This window comes from Taudactylus pleione, unplaced genomic scaffold (genome assembly GCF_031769625.1).
Source record: "Taudactylus pleione unplaced genomic scaffold, aTauple2 ptg000518l, whole genome shotgun sequence".
Taxonomy (NCBI): Eukaryota; Metazoa; Chordata; class Amphibia; order Anura; family Myobatrachidae; genus Taudactylus; species Taudactylus pleione.
The window spans coordinates 8,111,662-8,136,742 of NW_028284920.1; the positions used below are offsets into that span (position 1 = coordinate 8,111,662).

A 25,081-nucleotide genomic window follows, 5' to 3' on the forward strand; every position below is an offset into this window, starting at 1 on the left:
CCCTTTAACGGTCAAGCCAGCCGGCCCTTTACTTATGACACAGGCGCACGCTTGGCACTACTTTGTTGATGCACGTGCAGCTACTGCGCACACAATTCACAAACACAGAAAATATTTTTTTTTTTGGTTTGGACTGGAGTGTACTTTGGGGGTTACAGCACCCTTTAATGGTCAAGCCAGCCGGCCCTTTACTTATGACACAGGCGCACGCTTGGCACTACTTTGTTGATGCACGTGTGGCTACTGCGTACACAATTCACAAACATAGAAAATAATTTTCATTTTGGTTTGGACTGGAGTGTACTTTGGGGGTTACAGCACCCTTTAACGGTCAAGCCAGCCGGCCCTTTACTTATGACACAGGCGCACGCTTGGCACTACTTTGTTGATGCACGTGTGGCTACTGCGCACACAATTCACAAACACAGAAAATATATATTTTTTTGGTTTGGACTGGAGTGTACTTTGGGGGTTACAGCACCCTTTAACGGTCAAGCCAGCCGGCCCTTTACTTATGACACAGGCGCACGCTTGGCACTACTTTGTTGATGCACGTGCGGCTACTGCGCACACAATTCACAAACACAGAAAATAATTTTTTTTTGGTTTGGACTGGAGTGTACTTTCGGGGGTTACAGCACCCTTTAACGGTCAAGCCATCCGGCCCTTTACTTATGACACAGGCGCACGCTTGGCTCTACTTTGTTGATGCACGTGCGGCTACTGCGCACACAATTCACAAACACAGAAAATAATTTTTTTTTAGGTTTGGACTGGAGTGTACTTTCGGGGGTTACAGCACCCTTAACGGTCAAGCCAGCCGGCCCTTTACTTATGACACAGGCGCACGCTTGGCACTACTTTGTTGATGCACGTGCGGCTACTGCGCACACAATTCACAAACACAGAAAATAATTTTTTTTTGGTTTGGACTGGAGTGTACTTTCGGGGGTTACAGCACCCTTTAACGGTCAAGCCAGCCGGCCCTTTACTTATGACACAGGCGCACGCTTGGCACTACTTTGTTGATGCACGTGCGGCTACTGCGCACACAATTCACAAACACAGAAAATAATTTTTTTTTAGGTTTGGACTGGAGTGTACTTTCGGGGGTTACAGCACCCTTAACGGTCAAGCCAGCCGGCCCTTTACTTATGACACAGGCGCACGCTTGGCACTACTTTGTTGATGCACGTGCGGCTACTGCGCACACAATTCACAAACACAGAAAATAATTTTTTTTTTGGTTTGGACTGGAGTGTACTTTCGGGGGTTACAGCACCCTTAACGGTCAAGCCAGCCGGCCCTTTACTTATGACACAGGCGCACGCTTGGCACTACTTTGTTGATGCACGTGCGGCTACTGCGCACACAATTCACAAACACAGAAAATATATTATTTTTTTAGCACTTGGGGGGAGCACCCCTGATGGACAGAGCACCCCCTGGACAACACTACAGCACCCCTTTAGGACTGGGACACTGCACAGGACTTTGGAACTGACTGCACAACACAGTCCAGCCAGCCCCTATGGACTTTGAAGTAGTGGACACAGCCCCTATTAACAACAGCAGCACAGCACAACACAGCCAGCCCCTATGGACTTTGAAGTAGTGGACAACAGCAGCACTACACTACACTACACTACACAGCACTAACTCCCACCCTCCCTCTTCACTGTCCACAGCCGAGTGAGAAAATGGCGCCGACGCGGGTACCTTATATAGGATCCAAAACCCGCGAGACTCGGAAGGCGGGATGATGACGTTTTGCCTCGATGTCAGATCCGAGTCAGGCGGGAAAAGTCGAGCCTGACTCGGATCGGACTCGGATCGGGGGGGCTCGGGGGGGTTCGGAATCATTGTACACTCCCCTGTACAATCACCATATGTGGGCCATAGTAACAGACAGCAGTAGTAGAGGAAGTACTGGGGAGAGACAATACTTCCTCTGTCTACACAGTACATGTATTCCCAGTGTCAGGCATTGACACTGACTGCATGAGGAAAGCATGGTCATATCCAGTGACGGATTAAGGGGGGGGCACCAAGGCACGTGCCCCCCCTGTCATTTTGTTCTGGATCCGCCCCTGGTCATATCTGTATATTCCATATTCCTTCTCATACAGACACTCTATCAGGAACACCATGATAAGGATTGGGGGTCATGAGGAGGCTTGGGTTGGTATCTGGCGGACAGGTGAGAACCCCATGACTGCTGCCCTAGAACTCTGCTACCTAAGATTTCTTTCCCCATGATAGGAACAGCCAAGAAAAATAAATGATACATCACAATACTTTCCATTTTGCTTTGCGTGACTCATGGTAAGTAGCAGAGGTCAGTATAAGAGATGCAGCTGAATTACATACACTGATGAGGGTGGCCCATTATGGTATAGGGATTTCATTTCTTTCCTCCGGGACTGGATCGAGATGACACAGCTTATGAGTGCTGCGAGCAACAGTGAAGCGACTCATATGCAGGGCTTCTTCATAACAGGGAGGGGTCTCTGGTCCTGAAGAGGTGAGCTGGGGTAGTGGGCCATGGGAGTGGGACACAGCAAATATCCTGCGAGCAGCTGGGCCAAACACGGACTGAAGAGCTGTTGAGAGAAGATGGGCACCAAGTTTAAGAAAGGACACTACAGTATGATGCATTTATTACTTTACCATTGATGGTCCTTTATTGTGTTTATAGCTGGACTTTGGTAATGGAAACTCCTGACAGGAACTTGCTAAGTGTATAGATTTTTATACGAGTTTTGGGAAAAGTGAAGCCAGGCATTTATGAGAAATACAGTATAAGCATATAATACAATTATATAGATATCATTTTCCTAGTGCAGCTCGAACTAGCAATGTGACTATAGTGCAGAACAGTGTGGCATTTGCACCATCTAGCAACAAATTTATGAAAGTGAAATTAGACCATGATACCTACAGTGTACAATAATGCAAGTATACAGAAGTGATTTTTTATTTATTCTATTGCCACATTTAAGACCCTTTTGATTTTTAAGTTTTGTGAGAAAAAATGTCAATCTCTCGCCACAATTGGTAACCTGAGGATATAACATTGGGGGCGATGCTATTTAACGCAATAAAATTAGTGCCGGGAACGAGTTCCCGGCGTTATTCAATTGTCCCCATCATGCCATGCACTTAGGCAGGCTTTTTCCGGTTACCTCGCCTGTTTAGCCGTGCTAACCAGCATTCTCCGACTAAATTGCCAGCTACGATGCTTTTAGTGTCACGTTAAGTCAGAAAATAGCATCACAGGTGGAACAGAAATCCTGAAGTCAGACATAACAGCGAGGTCAATTGAATAGCTTCGGGAACTCCCCCCATTGCTTGATAGAAAACCTTGGGGTGATACTGGCCTTTCTATGTATTTAGTATAGATATGGCTTTCGTTAAAAACTGTCTTCCTACTAGCAGCAAAAGAGTGACGGAAGGTATTTAATGTGCCTAGTGGGTGCTTTAACCCATCAGGCTGGGTCACCTTGCAATGTTTAAGTGGTAGAACTGTATAGATTTAAGTGCTAGTATTATTGGTTAGTGTATTTAGGGGTGGAGTTTGGGCATGCCCTTCGGAAGCTTCTACTGTAGGTACGAATTGAGTCACCTATGCTCAGCCATGGATATCTCTAAAACCTGTACTGTTGGAGAACCTTGAGGGCCGCGTTTGGGAACCTCTGCTGTAGAGAATAGAGGTAAAAGGCATTTATATAGGGACTCTATTTAGGCAGTAAATCCATGGCAGTGGTGATGAAAACCCTTGCGAGGGAATTTATTTCCTTCAATCATTTGGTGTCTGTTATGTTACTAAATCATTCCTTGTGTCCAAGGGGTTAAAAAGATGGGTAAGAACGGCCCCTGTGGTCTCTATGATTCTCATCAGTCTATAGACATAAATTTGTTTTCCCAATTGTTGTCAATGGTCGCATCAGATTGTAGTTCTGTTTGTGAAAGGTTTCTTTTCCTTTTATCATCTGCAATGGCTTTTCAGGGGGCTTTTCGCATGGGTGAGTTGGTGGCCCTGACGTAGAAGGCTTCTCCTTCTTTGACTTTTTCAAATGTTATTCTTAGTGATTGTTCGCTATTATGCTGGATTCGACGGGTTGACGTTCGCAAGTTGCAGTGTTGTTAGCATCTGTCCAGTGGCACTTGCTTCCATTTATCCTGACCGTTGAACTATGGCCAATGGAGGTTGGTTAATAGTAATACATGATGACAGCTCCCTGGTCACTAAACGGGTCTTAAAGCATTGCGTCCTGCTGTTAGGGCTGTCTCCTGTGAGATGTTGTCACTCTTTCCATCAGAATAAGTGCAGCTAAGTCGGTGGCTTCGGCGGGTTTGTTGGTAGATGAAAGTAAGGCAGTCGGCCATTAGAAATCTAATGTTTATAAACGATGCATTAGATTTCATTAGCTCTTGAGGATAGCCCCTCGTCATCTTTGTTGGGGGTCCATGAGGAATTTTTTATTTTTTTCCCCTGCCGTTGTTAATTAATTTACCACTTCATGCTCTGCTAGCAGTTATTTTGTGTTTTCGCTCAGGTCAAGTTATGGCACCCCCCCTCCCCTTTTCTCATTAACTGATTTTAACATTTTGGACGATTGTATTTGTTTAGTTTGCTAGTGGTTGTTGTTTAGTTTGTAATAATTGTATTAATGTATAAGGTATATAAGCCTAATGCTACATAAGTGGCTAGAATTGATAGGTGGGTTAGTTGTTGCTGTTAGGAGTCAAATGGTTTAGAGTGACAGGTGTAGTTGGTGTAAATTAGACTATTGTAGTGTAGCAGGGGAGGGTCTTTTGAATTTCTATAAGGGAGAGTCAGGTTTCAGTCCTCTTTTCTTCAGGATTCCCCACCCACCCTTCCTTATTGTGTTTTGTTGTATGGCATGTTGTGGTTATTATTTTGTTCATCTGAATTAATTTAATTTCGAACTTGGCAACAGCTCAGCTTGGTGGGAAAGCATTGCTTCTCAGCGATCAATAGGGGGTGCAAGTGATAGCTGCAGGGCACTTTTTCCATCCAGATGTCTCTGCCCAAAGGGGGTACTTGGGTTTCTTCATTAAGGTAATGCCCCAATAGTGCTAATAGAGAGGGGCATGTATGCCTTTGCAGCTCAGTTTGTGTCAGGGCATACAGCCGCCCCCATTATTAGTGAAATATACCTTGGCTAGAGCTGATCTTTGCAATGTTTTCTTAGGCCACCTTATTAACTCTATATCATATTAACAAAAGGTGTGACCTCATTTAAATCCCAATACTTGTGTCTTGTTTCTTTGTTTCTAGTTTTTTGGTGAGAGATCGAGTGGAGAGAGAGTGCCAACCAATCAGCTCCTAACTACTGTGGGGTCTATTTACTAAGCCTTGGATGGAGATAAAGTGAATGGAGATAAGTACCAGCCAATCAGCTCCTAACTGCCATGTCATAGGCTGTTTGAAAAATGACAGTTAGGAGCTGGTTGGTTGGTACTTTATCTCCATCCACTTTATCTCCATCCAAGGCTTAGTAAATAGACCTCTGTGTTTAAAAAATGAGTTAGGAGCTGATTGATTGGTACTTTATCTCTCTCCAAAACTTGATACAGCTACCCCCTTATCTATCTCCACTTCATCTATCTCCAAGGTTTGATACATCTCCCCCTTAGTGATAAATCCTGAGGTTCTCAGACATTAGACCGCTTGTATTTAGGCAGCTACTGCTCCATTCCAACCATTTGCTGTTGGAGCGGTGGAATGACAAGTGACATATTACTTCTGTTGGATTTGAAAATGATCCCAGCCAGATGGCGCTTATGGTCATTTCAGGTATCCACAACATTTATTGGAAAAAATGATATCGTAACCTTACTTAAATTAGTTATAAAATATTAATTGCCTTACATGCAAAGATTACATTACTGTACACCGGATGTAGTCGGCATCCTGGCGTGCGGGATGCCGACGGTCTAAATACCGGCGCCGAAATCCCAACAGGTCGGGATTCCGGCGCCAGTATCCTGACAGTCGTCATCGCGAAGGTAAGTATCGGGGTGTTAGGGGAAGGTTAGGGTCAGGGTGAGGGGTTAGGGTTAAGCACCGGAGAGGGAGTGTTAGGATTAGGGTGCAGGGAGGGGGAGGTTAGGTTTATTCACTAGGGGGGGAGTTTAGGGTTAGGCACCGGGGAAGGAGGGTTAGGGTAGGGCTTAGGAAAACACTTACCGTTCATTCCTATGGGTGTCAGGATTCTGGTTGTCGGGATGCCGCTGTCGGTATTATAACCAACGGCATCTCGACAGCCAGGATTTCATACCCAACCTCTGTACACATGTTAAAAATGGAATCGGTATGTAATGCCGGCTGTTGGGATGCATCCTGTCAGAATACCGACAGCAGCATCCCAAAGGTTGGTATCCCGTCAGAGGTCGGGTAAGTGTACTTACCCTTCCCTCCCTTTTTTGTAGCTTAACCCTAACCCTCCTCACCCTGTACCCTAACCCTCCCCTGCCTAAACATAAGTTTCCCCCCTTCGTGCCTAAACCTAACCCCCCCTCCCAGGGGCTGGCTGGCACCTTTTAGCCTTTGGGGCAAATGCATGCAGGCGGCCCTGGCAGAGGAGTACCGTGTAGCCAGGGTGCCCGAAAGAACGTGCGTGCTACGGCGCCCCCCCCAGGAGAGGACACCTTTATGCAGGCCTCGAGTAGTGCCCCCAGTAGTGATCCCCCCTATGCAGTGCCCCTTGTGCCCCCAGTAGTAAGCCCCTTATATAGTGCCCCCAGTAGTGGTAACCCTTATGCAGTGCCCCTTAAATAGTGGCCCCAGTTGTAGTCTTCCCCCTATGCAGTACTCCCACTATTGCCCTTTATATAGAGCCCCCAGCAGTGGTCCCTCGATGCAGTGCCCCCAGTGGTAGTCCCCTCCCCCTATGTAGTGCCCCTAGTAGTAGTCCCCTCCCCCCTATGCAATGCCCCTAGTAGTAGTCCCCTTGTAGTGCCCCTAGTAGTAGTCCCCCCAGTAGTAGTACCCCCCTTGTAGTGCCCCCAGTAGTAGTCCCCCCCTTGTAGTGCCCCCAATAGTTGTAGTCCCCCCCTTGTAGTGCCCCCAGTAGTAGTAGTCCCCCCCCTTGTAGTGCCCCTAGTAGTAGTAGTCCCCCCCTTGTAGTGCGCCCAGTAGTAGTAGTCCCCCCCCCTTGTAGCACCCCCAGTAGTAGTAGTCCCCCCCTTTGTAGTGCCCCCAGTAGTGGTCTCCTCCTTATAGTGCCAGACCCCCCGCAGTAGACACACATAATATAAAAAAAAAACCACTTACCTGACACCCGCTCCTGCTCCTGGTCCCGCCGCCGAGATCAGCTCCTCCATCCGTCGCTTTGCATTATGGGAGTGACGCGTCATGGGAGTGACGCGTCACTCCCATTACCCACTGCGGGAGCCGGAAGATTTCCGGCTCTGGCAGTGGGAGCAGCAGCCGATGAGAGTCTGTCTGACTCTCTTCAGCTGCTAAAGCAAACACACAGCTGCCAGCTCCGGCGGCTGTGTGTTTGTGCTGTGTAGCGCTGACCAAACTCCGTCCGGTCAGCGCTACACACGCGGTGCAGTCTGTGTCACAGTGACACAGACTGCCCGCGGCCCGCTTGACGCTGCGGCCCGGGGGTCACATGGCACCCTGCCCCCCGGCCCAGCCCGCCACTGCCCCCTCCTTTAGTGTCTAACACTAACCTCCCCCCCAAAACCTAACTCTAACCCGCTACGCTCCCTAAACCTAACCCTCTTCCCCCCCACAGCTAATGCTGAGGGTGCCCTGGACTTACCTTGTTCGGGCTGGCTTTCTTCAGCATTCCGGCGTCAGGATTAAGGTAGGCATCGGGATTTCAACGCCTATCTTAAGTCTCTTGTCGGGATTCTCCTGTCGGTATTGAGACCGGCGGAATCACGGCCGCCGGTTTCATAACTACATCCCGTTACAAATAGTATACCATTCCATCAGGCTTTAGTTTATAAGAGAAAATTAAATTGCCATCAGTGTAAACATGGTTAATGTCTCAGGGCACAGATGAATGTATCAGATATCAGGAAGACTATCATTACTGATGTGCCCATGCAAGGTGATATATAAATGCAGTTTTATACTAAGGCGAAAGGTTACCTGTATTTCTGAAAATCACTCTCGAGCCTAATAAGGTGCAAAGTAATTGTAGAGTCAGCTAGTGTGATTAACAGAAACATTTTGTTGCTGTTTAATTACATCCGCCACTTATAATATGGCCATATAAATTCATAGTCATACACTATTATTAACGAGTACATTGCTCACACATGCATCGCACATTTCATCACTGCAGCAGTCACTGAATACATAATAGCTCTTCCGTATTATGGGAGCAGATTTACACTGATGAACTTATAACACATTATCTTGTGCCTCCAGGTGACTCACAGGTAATAGTGCTCTGGATGGTGCTGTCATGGTCAATGGCTATAACTGTGACTTCACAAGGCTGCTCCCCTCCCCTCTCTGGGCAGCCATGTTGTCTTAGGTACCAGCATCGTAGACAGGCACAGGTGATCCCAAATATAAGTAGTAGAACTCCTGCAGTGACCACTAGCCTAAAACAGGGGAGAGAAACAAGGGAGGCAAAGGTATAATAAGGAAGGTAGACAGCTTGGGAGACGGTTACCAAAAAGTAATATAACACGCTGTATACAATCAATGGAACTGCAAGCTGTAACAATAGTAATGCAGTCAATGGAAATATTTACTGGAAGTCATATTTGCCTACTTTTGAAAAAGCATATCAGGGAGCTTGTGAAAGGTACACCCATGAGCACAGCTTTAAAATGGACGTGTACTGTTCTGTCTGAGAGGCGTGTCATGAAGTTGACGTAAGCTGCATACACGCCTAAAGATTCTCTGTCCAACCATCCACCTAGTTGATTGGTTGGAATGAAAATCTGGTAAGGGATGAAAGCAAATGACAATCAGCAATTTGCTCCCAAACGCCGGAAAATGGACAAAAACTGTTGTTTGAACAAATTGTTTAGATCAAACATTTAACAAACTTGTCTGACGCCATTTTCATCTGTTTTCTGGCATTTAGGAGCAAATTGCGGATCATCAGTTACTCCCATACATTACCAGATTTTCATTCCAACCAATCAACTAGTTGGATGGTTGGACAGAAAAACTTTACGTGTGTACCCAGCTATACATCCAAATGCAAATGAGCCCCAAAGCAGCAGTTGTTGCTCAGTAAGATCTACATGTTGATGAAAAGACACTGATACATCATTGTACCGTATCAGGGAGTCAGGGAGATTGCTACTATTTCAGGGATAGTTGGCAAGTATGATATAAGTTTTTAGGAACAGCTACTGTATCTGAGAGGTGCAGCTTCTCAATTCCCAAAAGGCATCCTCTGAGAGTAATGTATTGTTATTAATGGTTCCTAAGCTGTATTAGTATCAGAGTTCTATCTCATGCTGTGCATTGCTTTAAGGCCTCTATACACGGTGTGATATGCACCTTGCGATGAGACGGCCGATCCGATGGCCGACATGTCGGGCGGTCCCCACACATGGAGCGATCGGGAGGCCGACCGCCCAATATGCCAGCATCCCCCGTCCCCACCCGCATAGCGCTGCATGGGATCGTACATCGCTCCCCCATATCAACTGAAGATCTGGAGGAGCGATGTACGATCCCACAGGAGCGCGCACTGGCCGATATCATACCCACACATGGAACGAAGTGGAGATCCGAACGCAGGCGTGCCTAACGGTGAAAAGGGCGTTTAATGGGAGTGCATAATTAGTAAAGGAGCGTCATCGACCACGTCACTTGGTTGTCTTTTAACCTGAACTGCTCACAGTGATAGAGATAGGAAAAAGCTACCACAAGCACTGCGAGCAGTTCAGATGCCTTTCGATGTTCCCAATTAATCTAATAAATACCAGAGATGATGTGTGATGCGAACGGCAGAGGGGCGTCTTTACAAAATAGCGAGCGCATTTTTCGTTCACTCGCTCAGACATAGAGGCGTCAACAAACCTTAAAGAGCGAGCGCTCAATTTAAATAGTCAGCCCCTTTTTTGGAACGACCGTCCGCAAATAGCGTCCGGGTCTGAATCAGGCCCAGAATTTGAAGAGAATGCAGATGCAAGTAAAGTGCTATTGCAATGCTTCAGCCTACCGAGTAACTGATCTTTGCACTTTAAAGCTTGTACTGTCAACACAGCATTAATGGAAAACTACTACATTCACCATTTGCCTGCTGAAGTGCTTCTCCTGTAACAGGGAACCCCTTATTTTCCATAACTTCTGCATGTCACAAAACCGGCTTCAAAACTCTGGATGGCTGGGATGTGTAATGCTCTAATATGTAACACTTATACACTAGAGCAGTGCTGCTGTCTAAGTGGCCTTTGGTAGAGTGATCGTTGCAGTTTATTTAGACAGTAATATGCAGTTTTGACTTGTAAGCTGCTTTTGTGTTTTGTGCTTGAAGTTAAATGGTTTTGTTATGAAACTATTCTGGTTTCACTTCCTTAAATCATGGTGTTTTCATTGGCTCCAACCACTGTAATATTATTGGTAGGAAAAACACAATTTAATTGGATCCATATATATGTACTGGGAGTGACTATTTAGCATCAGAGAAAAGAAGTCAGGAATTAAAAAAATCTAAAAGTAAGAGACACAGGGCGGGATGTATGAAGCATCACATTATGAAAGTGATACATCCCGCTGCTTACTGCTTGCATAGTGGTGATTATTAACGCCGTATGCTTGTGGTTTTGCAATTACATCTGCAAAGGACAGCTCTTCCAATAAGAAGATGTGAGGACTTCCGGGTTTATGACCCAGGAGTCCTACTGCGCATACGGGGCCGTCAGCCAGTGCATGCATGAGCTGCAGGGAACACTGGGAGCGATCTTGCTGAATGCCTCTAGGGGAATTATGCTAAAAGTAGCCCACAGGCTTCTATTAGGCAAAACCATCTCTAGATAGCATTGCCTATCGGGTACCAGCATCGGAAAGTTTTGCTTTCCAGAGCTTGATAAATATGTGGAATGCAGTCAAACCCCCCAAAACGGCAGTATTCAGAGTTTTGACCACATTTTGCCATTAGTATATCTCGCCCAGAGAAAGGACAAGAACAGGGGCGCAACATGAGTAACACAGTTATAAAGGCAAAAATATATTCACTGACACAAAGAGAAACAAACATACAAAAAATGGAGTAAATAGCGCAAAAATTGGTGGCACAACCTAATGGACAATATTTTGTTTGATGTAGTCAAATGGGCACTGATTGATGTTGGCAATTCTAATACAGATGTGTCTTCATTTACCTTTTGTTTCTGTGCCATATAGCATGTGATGCATGGTGCGTCAAGAGTACGCGATAAGGCGTAATAAGTCACTACACAGTATAATACTAGATGTCAAATGGCAGATGGTGTTTCCAAAACTATACTGCACCTGTATTAAACTGTAATCATTAAACAAATCACTTCTAGGCCCACTGACAAAAAAAAAACTTTCTGCTACAGGTCTGCGAACAATTCACAATACTTGCGCGAATAGTGTACAACAATAAACAGTGGATGTTCAACAAATATACAAATTCCCTCTACCGCCACATTCTACAGCTCGGTGCTTGAACACTAACGTACAGGACACATGTTAGATAAACCTTATTTACTCGTCCTGGCCACTTACATGAGACTCAGTCTAATGCTGGGTGCGCACCTGACGATATGTGTACCCAGCGGTGGCAGATTTGACGTCACGATATTTCGGGCGGTCCATACACACTGCACGACCGTCCAATATAGCGTCCCCCCCCACAGCATCCAGAGGCATGGTGTCGGCTGGCAGATCTTTTGATCTGCCGTGGATGGAACCAAATCACCCTTATACACTGAGCGATGTGGCTGATATATAACACTGCAATCTACGTCCGATGTATCGCTTAGTTCATTATGCAGCTTTACAGTTCTGTAAGCATTGCAACTTGTCAGTGAAATACCACGCTGATCAGGAAAATACCTAACTGGCACAATCTCAATCTTGTGCAAAATGATCTACAATGTTACTGAACAAACACTGGGCCTGATTCAGACCCGGTCGCGAGCGCTGAGCGCTCGCAACTGGGTCGATGCTTGCCCACTGGGCATGTGCACGACGGAGCCGGCTCCATCACGCGCATGCGCGAGACCCGGCTAGCGATGGGTGCTACGTCGCTCCGGGTCTCGCACCAAAGGGGGCGAGCTGTCAATGGTGATTGACAGCTTGCCCCGTTTGGTAGGCGGGCAGGGGGGGTGGCTGGCCAAACGGAGCTGAAGGAACGTCTGCTGTTTGGGGGCGGCCCCACTGACATCACCAGTGATGTCAGTGGGAGAGCTTCCAGGTCTATTAGATCCAGAAGCTCTCTGGGGCTTGCGGCCACGAGACCCTACCACAAGGGTCTCGTCGCAAGCCCGATGGTCGCAATGGTCTTGACCATCGCGACCATCATTCTGGCCGCCCCACAGCTATGCGAGCGGCCAGGAGGCCGCACAAAAAAAAATTAAAAAACGTCCAGATTCAGAGCGTCTGTCTCTGAATCAGGGCCACTGTTTTTATGAATGTGCCAGTGGGAGTGCACAGGAGTTTTAAATATGTTGCAAGTGCCGAACTAATTCACCCAGACTGGAGCGGTTCCCACTGATTGACCTTGTTAACCCTGAGTCGTTGTGGACTACAAAACTCTAAGATAACGGGACATGTAAGTATGAAGTAAAAGAAGGCTGAAACTAAACTTTTGGTGTGTATTTATTTATTATTATTATTATTATTATTATTAGTATACTTAACTACAGAAGCCAGCACTTCCTATGTGTAGGAAGAATATGGTAGGCCTACCCATCTGTGGAAAATGTTGTTTTTTGTGTACTGTTTCAGTTATTGCCTTTGATCACCAGACAATGACTACTAAGGGGACCCATTTTTGGGGCGAGACATTCCCCCATCCCTCGACTCTGTAGCGGCACCGACGAGTGGGACTTCTCATACACAGTTTTATGGATACATATGACGAGCACATGTCCTCTGCAGCAAAGGGGTTAAATAACTGGTATACAGTATAATTATATGGGCACCGTCTGGTTTCTATATAATCATGAAGGCAACTCTACTGAATGGCATGTATTTTTAAGGAGTACTCTGCTGGTTGGCATATAGTAACGTGGGCCTCTCAGCCGGCTATTATGTAATCATCTGGGCACCTCTAACTAGTATTTAATTATTATTATTTATTAACATTTACTTGCGCCAGTACATTCATTTGCGCTTTACAATTAGTAACAAAGCAGTAATGAAATGAGACTGGGTAATAACAGACAGACAAAAAGGTAATAAGGCCCTGCTTACAGTCTTTAGGATAATAATGTGGGCATCTCTGACTGGTATATAATCAATCGTGTGGCCCATGTAGCTGACAATTAATCATGCAGACACCTATGGTTGTGTTATTATCATGTAGGCACCTATAGCTAGTTTGTTGTCTTACCTCTGGTTAGTGTATAATTATATGGAGGGGGGTTTTGTTGATTCTGCATAGGAAACATGTTTTTAATACATTTGTAGAATATTGAACCAACATTATTTATCCTCTAATCTAAGGGTTTGAAAATGAATCTATATTTCTCAATGGTTGGTGGTGAACCACTGGAAAGTACAGGATACTTCATACAGTGGGTGTTGAAACATTCAAGAAAAAATGGTTCAACTACCGTACAAAAAATAATTCCTTTTTGGTGCACTCTTTTCTGACAATACTGTCTAAAACTTAGCTTTTTTGTAGTTGAACAATTTTTTCTTGAAAGTTTCAACACCCCCTGTATGTAATGTATAATCATGTAGGAAGTGGAACATGTGTCTGATTTATTAGCAAGTTAGTGTCATGGAGACATCACTATTTGGTTTATTATCATGATATCATTATCATATTGTAATAGTTACAAAGTCATGTTCATACCTCTGGCTGATGAAGCAGTGAGCTGGATATTGGAAGAGAAGAGCACAAGTGCCAACATGTCCCTGGTCCTATTTGGACCTAATCTAATTGCTAATACAACCCATAAGTGCTTGTGCCATTTATATCTCATTTTTGGTGCTTGTTTAAAGAGGAAGAAATTAGGGTTTTCTCATACCATATGTACCACTGGTTAATCCATTCTGTTTTGGAGCAGCTACAGAAGTAGAGACAAATACATTAAGACCTTGTTAATCAAACATGAAAATTCTCAGAAACATATGGGACGTATTGATTTAAAGGAGATCTTGCAGTTTTAACAATTAGACATACAAAATAAAGTTGCCTATTATAATGTTTGCAAAAAATAACACCTAATAATGATTCAGTGCATGTTTTCTAAAACTATTAAATATAATCTGGGGCTGTGAAATGGCACAAAGGGACGTGTAGGAGAGAGGACCAATCAGAATCCATAGATTACATGATATCACACGCCTGGTAGGTGATGGGTTCTACTTGGCACCTAAAATAGTACAGGTTGGAGGACATTACTGGGAGGATTTACTCACTGTTTGGCGTTTTCGCAGTCTGAATCACAAGTTCCCTGGCAAACCTGTAATACAATAGATTGCAGAAAACAAGTGTGGTTTGACTAAAGGACCTAAGAATGTAATTACTTGAATTCATTTTTTGCATATAAAATGGAATACAGAAAAAAACAAAAATATCAAACTTCTATTTTAACTCAAAATAATTTGTGATTCTTTATCAGACACTACATTTTACATGTATTTATTTATTTTACAATACAAATGACAACCTTCAGATATACAATCAGCTCAATATAAAACAACTTGAGTAAAATATTACAAATAAGTACAAAGGATATACTGTATATCACATTAATAATTGGAACTTTTAACTTAAAATGCCTTTTAAATAACAGTTTTACTAGCGTTATAGCAATTTTAAGTTATCAGTTATCTTCTGCACGCCTCATTGCCCCATTGTTGGAGTGGGTGAAGAAAGAACAATCTGTAGCCAATCAGATAATCACAATGAGGCTGATTCTGAGTCACACGCTCAGTGGCTGTAGTAGCGAGCAGTTGTGGAAGTCAGAGATTTACTATCTTATGCCAATATTTTAGCGGGGTGGATTGGCTGGGATGGTTTGGGGGTGCCCCGCAGCCTAGACATGAACCCCCACAGTGTTAGGGACTTACCCAGTGAGGTTACCTTGACCGTGGTGCGTAAGCTCATAACTTTGGCCAAATTTATGCCCAAAACCTTGTATATGATGTATAATTATTAATGGTTGTATGGTGCATCTGGTCTCTTTTTTTTTTTTTTGTTGCGCCTTATGCCAATGCAATAATCCATACAGCTAATGCTAGGCTTCGTGGGTGTGCAAGTAGGAAGCCGCGCACATTGATTTTACACCAGCTGCACAAAAAGAGCTAATAGAGGCATGCCTCTGAGTATGGGGGAGTACCTTGAGCAATGATGGACACCTTGGATGTGTCATGTGACCAGGACGTACACTGCAGCATTTAGAGATTGGACCTCAGTCAGCAGCAGCAAGAGAAGACACAGTGATGCAGGCAGGAGAATCAATGGACACTGAAGCTTAGCGTAGTGAGGGGAGAGTTACAGTGAGTAGGGGGTGAGACAGGCTCCCAGCACTCAGACCCATCTCCATGCATGCCTCCCCTGCCATTGACCTCACCGCACGACACTGATACATACAACACAGAGCTTTAGATACACATCCCATGACACTCCCAAAAGTCACTGACAGATTCACGTACTCGCATTGTCACTGCACAGTACCCATCCCGAAACAGGCTATGCATACGGAAAGATACGCAGCGTCATAATACACGTCACATGGCTGAGTTACACACTGAAGTACTCGCAGTGCTTGCGGTAGGGTATGGTCAGCCACAAGTGCTGCGTATGAATCTGATGTTACCGATTGTTGCATACACTTCCTGGAGATGACGAGTATCACTAAGGGAAAGTGGGCATCTTAAGACAGGCTGGTGGGCATCTAAATACCCACCGCGATCGCACACTAAGACATAGTGGGCGTGCTAATGTCTTGCCACGTGATCGCGGTATTTGCATACTTTGGCTGCATGCGAACGCATCTATCGAGCGGGTCTGAATCAGGCCCTCATTGCGACACTATTTGTTGTGCCCGATCTCGGGAACGTACAGTTTTTCACGAGTGTACAGTATATTCGCACTGCTATCACTACTGTACTATACTTAACACTTTCAATTGTACAAAATTTTCTCAAACATTTGCGCAAAAGTAGCATAATATTAGGGGAAAAGTAGCATCATGTTAGTGAAATAGTAGCAAAGAGCGGAAAGACTCATCAACATTGCTGTCTATAGCGAAGACTGACAATATGGATAATCATGTAGTCATACTGTACATTGTTGTTTGTCTTGTATCACTGTATTATATGTACAATTAGCCACATTGTAAGTCTTATGGCTAGACAGCAATGTTGATTAGTCCTAACGCTCTTTGCTACTTTCCCACTAATATTATGCTATTTGGATAATATTATGCTACTTTTTTGCTAATTTTGTGCGAAGTTTGCACAATTGAAAATGTTAGTTACTTGCATATTTCATATAGACACTGGCATGTTTTCAGAGAACTCGCACATTACAAAAAGCCTATAACATGGTGACACCACTGTATCCAATACTTTGTCGTGAGACAGATGGGTCTTTTGCGCAAATTTAGCAAAGCTTATTAAGGACACATCTGAAGTTCCATCCAATTGTGGCTGACTTGCATTGAACTCTGCTTCAGCCACTTTCTCAGTGTTGGCACAACAGCAGCTATATTACTCAGTATTAGATGGTGAAAGACATATTATTATAATATAAGTGTACTGACCTTGTGGGAGACAGTGACCTCTCGACTTGTGTAACTGTGTGAGGGTAGGGCGGCATGTGATGAGGTGGGCCAAGGAATGGAGGCAAGTAGAAAACCTCAGACAATACTTGGCAACATTTTTAGCTCCCCTCTGGACATCATGGATGGAAATTCCAAGGGGCAAATGTGGGAAGCATGATTGCGTGCAGAGCTGTAACCAGACATTTTAGATCCGTGTTTCAGAAAGGTCATAGGCACCCCCCCAGTTTCTAAATAGGGACATTAGGTGGGAGGCCTTCGAAAAAGGGACATTGTCTATTGGGGAAGGGGCGTGGCCAAGTTGTGAGTTGCGGGGATGGGAAGTTGTGTTCACAAGCGGGAGTAGGGTTGGACGATTCATAAGATGTAACTGCAAGTGGGGATTGCCGCCGGTGACAGTAGACACACAGATATGCAAGGGAGGACCCTGCAGCTCAGCTGCTGGGAGGAGGAATGAAACACATCACCCCATCCTCTGTGCTGTGCAGGAGCCGTGCACCCTATAGTTACACACTGCACAGCCCTTGCCTCTCCCTGGTAGTTGCAGGTTCTTCCTCCTCACACGTTGTGGTGGTACCTGCTTCATTTCATATGGCTGTGTAACTTGTTGCAGCAGTACAGTGAGGGACCCAATTATTAACCAAGCTTAATGCCAGTGACATATTTAGTTTAGTATCGCAGTAATACAAATGAAAATGCCACTGGTATTCATCATTACTTACCCTGTCCAGCGATGACCTTCTCATTAGCGAGGTCCTCCGCTCAGCTGCTGGCAGCCTAAAGCTGCCAGCGATGAACTTCTGTGTAATGCACATGCACGACGGTTCTTCTGCACATGTGTAAGGCACTTTAATGCGGTGGGAACCCAGCAATCCCTGGGATTATGCTGTGTTGATAAATGGGGCCCTGAGTGTCCAGAGGCTTACAGTGGTAGTCAGACCAGCACCAAGTAAGTGGAGAAGGGCTCTAGGATGGTTGGGGTGGGAATGAATTGATGTGAAGAGTAAACATTTATATAGGGATCAATTAAGTTGTATGGGGCTGTTATGTACATCCTGATGGAGTTAATCCAGTTTGATGCAGGGCTTTTAGGGATGAGGGGATGCTATTGTTTGGCAGTCTCAAAACTGCTCTGTGTTGTATGTCGGTCACATGTATGTCGGTCACAAAAATGGTCTCAGTTTTGTCTGGCAGTCATAAAAATGGCATGTTTTGTTTGGTATCAAAAATTATCTCAGTATTGTCTGGTGGACACAAAAATAGTCTTAGTATTGCCTGGCGGTCACAGAAATTGTATGTTGGGTTTTGCTTTCCCCAAAATGCTCTTAGTATTGTATGACAGTCACAAAAATGCTCTCAGTATTCTATGGCAGTTATAAAAATGGTCTCATGAGCTGAAGAGGTGGTTTAGCATAGACATGGGGATAATCTGTTTCAGGTGCTGTGAAGCAGGTTTTATAGCTTGGCCAAAACCTAAACTGCTCTTAGTCTGTGACTGGAATATCAGCCTTGGTTGGCACCATATAACCTCACACTACGCATGTGCGTATAAAGCGCCAACAAGAGGAGAGCACTGCAAAAAAGTTCTGACATCATAATGATGCCTGTGTACTGCTTATGTTGCCCAGCCCATAAAGTGAGCAGCCCTAGATAGTAGGAGTAAGAGAGAGGGTGACTGTATGTGAGGGTAGCCAACACTGGACACAACTTGAAGTGTGGTGGGCATGCTTATGGAATTGCGGACTGCTCAGAGGTAAGCTCTTACAGAGGTCTGGATGCTTTCAGTTGCATCTCCTGAACCAAAGATAACACTGATGATATAAAATGTTAACTATCACAGCTTTTTGTTAAATAGACCCCTATGTGTTTTGTTTCTTTATGGATTGGTTTTCATTGTAATCATTTATTTTTGTTTCTGTAGAGAGAGAGAGGGAGGCTCTTTTAAAGCTGTACATTCTGCTCCAGTTTGTCTAGGAAAGGTACTGTAATCTTTGAATGAACGGATCGGGATGGCGTCCCCAAACCAGTATCTTGCCTAGGACCCCATGAGGTCTTAGTACAGCTGTGGCCCCTGACTAATACAAGTTTGAATACTCTTTATGTGTGTATATGTAAAACAATACACCCCCTTCTCTATCCTATCCTCCACAACATTAACACATACCCAGAATCTTCTATATACCCCAATACAACATAAATATACAACCCCATAAAGTTTATACAGTTCAGTCCCCACTCCCATAAAACATGAATACCTTACCACTCCACCCCCCTGATAACATACAAACCAAACCCCAGTCACCCCTCCCCAGGTACTTACCTCTACTAGCAGTAAGAGGCTGTATGTGGTCTCCTCACCCCAGGGAGCTACAGAAGATGAGGAGTTGTGGACAGACAGAGAGAAGCCTCAGCAGCACAGCAGACTGAGTGAGGGAAGGAGTGAAAACTCAGGAAAGAGAGTGGAAGCGGTCAAGAGAGTGAATGACAAGGAAGTCCAGGACTGAGGGCCTGATTCAGACCAGTTCGCTAGCTGTGATCGCTCGCTCCGAGCATATGGAAGTGACGTCAAGGCAGGGAAAGTCATAAGCACTCCCACTTTGTTTTGGCGAGCGATCACTTTTTGTTTGTAGACACCCACCAGCCTGTCTAATGACGCCCACTTGCGTACGTCATCTCCACGAAGTGCATGAAACCATTGGTACATCGAGCGCCATCGGATGCGATCACAGCGCTTGAGGTTGACTATACCCTGCCGCAAACACTTGCAGCCTCTGAAACGGCATTAACACTCAGGCACGCCTGCGTCTGCAACTCCACTTCCCCGTTACTACTGCCCTGCCCCTGTAACCACACACAAATGGCCTCTCCTGTCACTCATTCCACTGGGCTGTCTTTGCAGGGCGAACGAGCAAAAAACTACACTCGTACTAGTTTGCGCACACGCATTGCGAACTACACGCATGCACACATCAGCGAACATCATCTGCAATGAGCAACCGCTTGCTAGCGAGTGGGTCTGTATGAGCTCCTGAGTTTGTAGTGGTGGCTAGTGCAGAGCAGGAGGAGACAGTCACCAGCACAGCGGAACCGGCCCACTTTATGCAGGGGCTGACATATGCATGCCCAAATCACTAAATAGCAGTCCAGCCAGGGGGGAACATGTCCCCCAGCCCAGCCTGCCCCTGCCACCTCCCCATCTGCTTCCTGAGTGGCATAACACTGTTGGAGTCTCTCTCCACACAGTGCACAGTTCGGACGGTAGCCAGGTGGGTGGGTATGTGGAGTGTGGAGAGAAGGAGTCAGGCGCACCGCTAGCATAACATACATCTCAGTGGGTGCTTGACAAATAGAGATTGCAGTGGTGGCCGGTCCCATCCACAGAGCATCCTGCTCTCTGTGTGACAGCACCAGCCCTGAATGTGTGACTTAGTGGGGGCCAGGCATATGTGACAGCACCAGCCCTGAATGTGTGACTTAGTGGGGGCCAGGCCATGATTACTCTACTTCTCATGTAGGAGGGTAGCCTGCTCTTCTGCGAGCCAGGCAGAATGCTCCAAATTTCAGGAATCTCCCGGATAATCCAGGAGAATATTCAAGTTTGCCTTAGACTGAAAGATAGTGGAAAAAGTACAGTACCCAATAGTACTAGGGTGAGGCTGCTGTCATATTAATGCAGGAATATTGTGGCTTCAAATGAACCCCTGAATGAAACAAAGTTTATACAACAATTTAGGGCTGTATTCAATTGGATGCGAAAAGCCGAGATCCGTGAAAAAGTATCGCAATTGCGACTTTTCACCTGTCAGAAACCTATCTCCGTATTCAATTCCAATTACTTTTCGCGTACGCAGAAAGTCAATGCAATTTAATAGGCGAAAAAGATTCGCCTCTGAATAGCAGGAGAAAAGAAGTTAATTTTTTTTATTATAGGGTGCACTCAGAACCCTTGGAACAGCCCCCCCAAAAGGATAACTGTGTCAGCAAATCCCTTACAAAAAGTGAGGAACACCCCACTTTACAGACTTTAAAATATGCTAGCACACATTTTTAAGTCCCCCAAATTTGGCAGGACTACTTATTTTCACCCAAAAATACTGCTTAATGCCATTCTTCACCACTTGTGCAAAGACGCTAATAAGAAGCTATTGCAACAGCTTAAGTTCCCCAAAAACCTTTATTAGGCCTATTCGAGCACATCTACATTGATCCCCAATGTGAGTGCATCTTTTGGGGGGTTCAGGCTGAGTTCCCCATTTCTGACAGCACTTTCCTCCTGTTCCAACTTCGCGGCTTTCTGTTTTTGCATATTTTGGAATTGAATAGGGTGAATAGCGGGGGTGTGCATGATAAGTTTCTGCGTCCAAAACAAGCGATGTAGGTGGAAAGTCGCACAGGAGAAATTTATCGCGGACGCGAAACTAATTGAATACGGGCCTTCATGTCATATCATGTGCCTTTATGGTTGCATTTTACATAGTCACTGTTTCTAGTTCAGGGCTGCAGTCAGGTAAAATGGTAATATGTCCTGTAGATCTATGTCCTGTCATATAATGCTTCACTGTCATTTCTCTTTGTGTAAATGTCTTTCTGCCTTACACATTACCAGATAGAATCCCGTGACCACAGACAGAGCAAGCTGAGCTCTCATGTTACTACGCCACAGAGAACCTGGAAAATAGAAAAAAACAAACGATGAGATACTCTGGTTCTACTAAATATTTAAGTTATGTTTTATATCGCTAATGGCAAAATAAAAATCCCAAATGCTTTTTCTATGATCAAATGGACTCATTTTTCGCTTCTTAGTTGCACTTTTGCATAAAATCACTGTTCTAAGTGCATGACAAGCAGTGTACTAAAAAGATACAAAAAGGACATGTAATAAAGACAATTGTGACGTCACTTCACTCTCATGAATGGTAATAAAATGAGCATTATATTAGGAGCGCTAAAATGTTAGTGGGTTGGATCTTGAAGTGATGTTTTTATTCTTCCACTACAGTATGTGGAATTTCAGATACATCCACAATCCACAAATTAATTTTATAGGGGAACAGGAAACATATGTGCATCGTAAACTGCAGTAGCTGCAAATGTCTGTTAACACCTGAAAAAGGGGACTCTATGCAAAGCATCATGGTCCTTATTTTTTCAGTCCTACAGTAGTTCAGTCGCAGACTTGGATACTCAGGGCCCATCAGGGTCTAGTACAGGTTGAGTCTCCCATATCCAAAATGCTTCGGACCAGGTGTATTTTGGATATGGGAATATTCCGTATTTTAGAATATTTGCATATCATAATGAGATATCTTGGGAATGGGACCCAAATCTAAACACATAATGCATTTATGTTCTATATACACCTTATACACACAGCCTGCAGGTAATTTTATACAATATTTTTAATAATTTTGTGCATCAAAAAGTTTGTGTACATACATGAAATTTATTTATGTTTCACAAACACCTTATACACACAGCCTGAAGGTTATTTTATACTGTACTTTAATAATTTTGTGCTTTAAACAAAGTTTGTGTACATTGCACCATCAGAAGCAAAGGTTTCACTTTCTCAGTCATGCTAAAAATATTCCGTATTTCGGAATATTCCGTATTTCGGAATATTTGGATATGGGAGACTCAACCTGTATAACTGAAGCTGATGAAACACAACTACATCTACCGTTAATGTTATAAAGTTATAATGTTATAAAGTGGAAAGAGATAAAGTACCAACCAATCAGCTTCTAACTGTCACTTTACAAGCTGTGTTTGAAAAATTACAGTTAGGAGCTGATTGGTTGGTACTTCATAATTTTCCACTTTATCTCTCTCCAAGACTTAGTACATCTTAGTACCGCAAGTTGCTAAAAAAATCTGTCAGTAGCTATAGTTTAAATTGTCCCCTAAACCTACATTACATCTCTCATGGATGTAAAACATGTTTACATACACATACATATATGCTGTCATTTAAATACAATTTCCATAGACAATTTGAGACTGGGCAGGTGATTCTAAATTACAGCTCATACATGTCATGTGTTTTTTCAGGACATTCCTGGATTTGACTTTGGAAATCTGTAAATTATAATAACAAATAACATATTATATATGAGTTATTCACTTAAAGTAAAAAAGTGATTAGTACTTGTTGCTGTTAGTACTTACTGTCATTAGCCAGACTTTGGGCAAAATTTACTAAGCGGCGGTTTGACGGCGATTTCTAGTCTATTGTAAACCCCGGCGGTTTGGTGGCGGATTCTATTCTGTTCTAAACCCCAGGGGTTTGGTGGTGGTTTTGCAGCGGTTTCAAAATAACAGCCCTGTTCTATTCTATTCTAAAATGTGTTTTGATGGCAGTTTTGGAAGTGAAAGTCAAAGCACATTTTAGAATAGAATAGAACAGGGCTGTCATTTAGAAACTGCTGCAAAACCACCACCAAACCGCTGGGGTTTAGAATAGAATAGAAACCACTGTCAAACCGCCGATTAGTAAATTTTGCCCTTTGTGTTCATATAACTAGGCAGCCAATGCAATGCTTGCTGTCTGAGCGGGTCTGTATTTTTACACCGCCCTTACTGGCCGAAAGAGACCTTTTTTTTTTGTACTCATTATCATTAGAAAATGTCCTTATGTCCAGTCATTATGTTGTTTTGTACTCATCACTATAATAGTCATTATGTCATTAAAAGCCTTATTGTATTGATTTATACCTATGATCATCCAAGCAGCCCAAATTATCATATGACTAAAATCTCACGACACAAATGATAAAAATGTAACAATGGTTCGTAGTTTAATCTATATTACCAGAAATATAAAACAAACAAACAAATGAACCGTTTCTTTATTGTACTGATCTTTTGTGAAAAGTTACTATCTGTATTTTTATACAAATTGTACATTGTACATTCAGTTGCAAGTTGTCGCTATTTCCAATATGATCTTTGAATACTGGGCAACTGATGTCTAGAAGACACTCTGGGACCAGCATCGCTGACTGTAGCTCTAATGCCACATAGTGGCTGGCTCTGAGTCTGATGGTGCCCACACACATACCGACTTGCTCCCAATCAGCCGATGTACACGATTTCACCTGAACTCTCCCCAGGCAGTCATGGTCACGATTTGGAGTTAAAAATGTCCAATCTGACTAAAGATCTATCTTGCAGCCAGTGCATTGTATCCCAGATTGGCTAATCTGCCCTACAGCACGGCAGATCTGAAGATGCGAGGTACGACGAGCGGGGAAGCGCATCGGCATCGTGATCAAGAGTAGAAACTCACGATTTGGCCATTTTTTACATGATCTGTCGTCACGATTCGTCAAAATCGGCCAAATTGGATGAAAAGTCGGTATGTGTGTGGGCACCTTGATGCACTGCCCATGTAAGGCGCCCACTTGTACATTAGGGAAGGTCTTGTAGTAGCATTTGCGCAGAAGACTTCCGACCAGCAACAGGCACAGACACGGACAGAGCTGCATCAGATTCAGAATCAGACCCATCATATTTCTTTTCAATTAATAATAGGGTGTTTTAAAGCAGGATGTGGACCCCATCTGTGGAACTCAGAGAGAATCCTGAACCACATTGCTCAAACAGATATGGAAACAGCTTACAAACAAAATGATGCATTTAGATCCCTCTTACCTTAGACTGCTCTTTTTAGGTACCTCTCAAAGTCCTTGTATTCATTTGTTTAGAAGGAGACGGTCGGTAGTAGAATAAAATTACCTCCCTCCTTTGTTCCTTACAAGGGCTAAGTTATGCCCAATGAATCAATCACTTTTATTAATAAGCATGTGGGAGGGCTCTGGTTGTAGAATTCTAATAGAAAACCAGTGTAGCAATTGACTTCGCAAATTAGAGCTCTAGTTATCAGTGCTGTCATCGTGTGCAGTGGTTCCATGTAATAAAGCAGAACATGCAAACAAATAGTATTCTGTGAATTTCTAGCAGGCTAAAAGGTAAAACACTATCATTGTGTAGATCTCTGGTGGAGAGGCATCCATGCAGCACATATTGTAATTGTTTTTCCTTGCTTTGACATTTTAATGGTTGTTTTACATGTTCCTTTATGTATTCAACAATCCCGTGGGGTTTGCAGTGGGTGATGTCTAATGAA

The 25,081-nt window shown here is 44.1% G+C and overlaps 1 protein-coding gene across 1 annotated transcript; it reads right to left on the reverse strand.

Moving 5' to 3' along the window:
* Positions 1 to 2,083: 2,083 nt before the first annotated feature.
* TMEM52B (transmembrane protein 52B) lies at positions 2,084 to 24,667 on the reverse strand. Its single transcript, XM_088450408.1, has 6 exons — positions 24,607 to 24,667; positions 21,554 to 21,618; positions 14,582 to 14,625; positions 14,188 to 14,226; positions 8,429 to 8,598; positions 2,084 to 2,603 (listed from the first exon to the last, which is right to left on the reverse strand). The coding sequence occupies exons 2-6, from the start codon at positions 21,596 to 21,598 to the stop codon at positions 2,389 to 2,391; spliced, it is 513 nt and encodes a 170-aa protein (XP_088306534.1). The 5' UTR covers positions 21,599 to 21,618; positions 24,607 to 24,667; the 3' UTR covers positions 2,084 to 2,388.
* Positions 24,668 to 25,081: the final 414 nt, after the last annotated feature.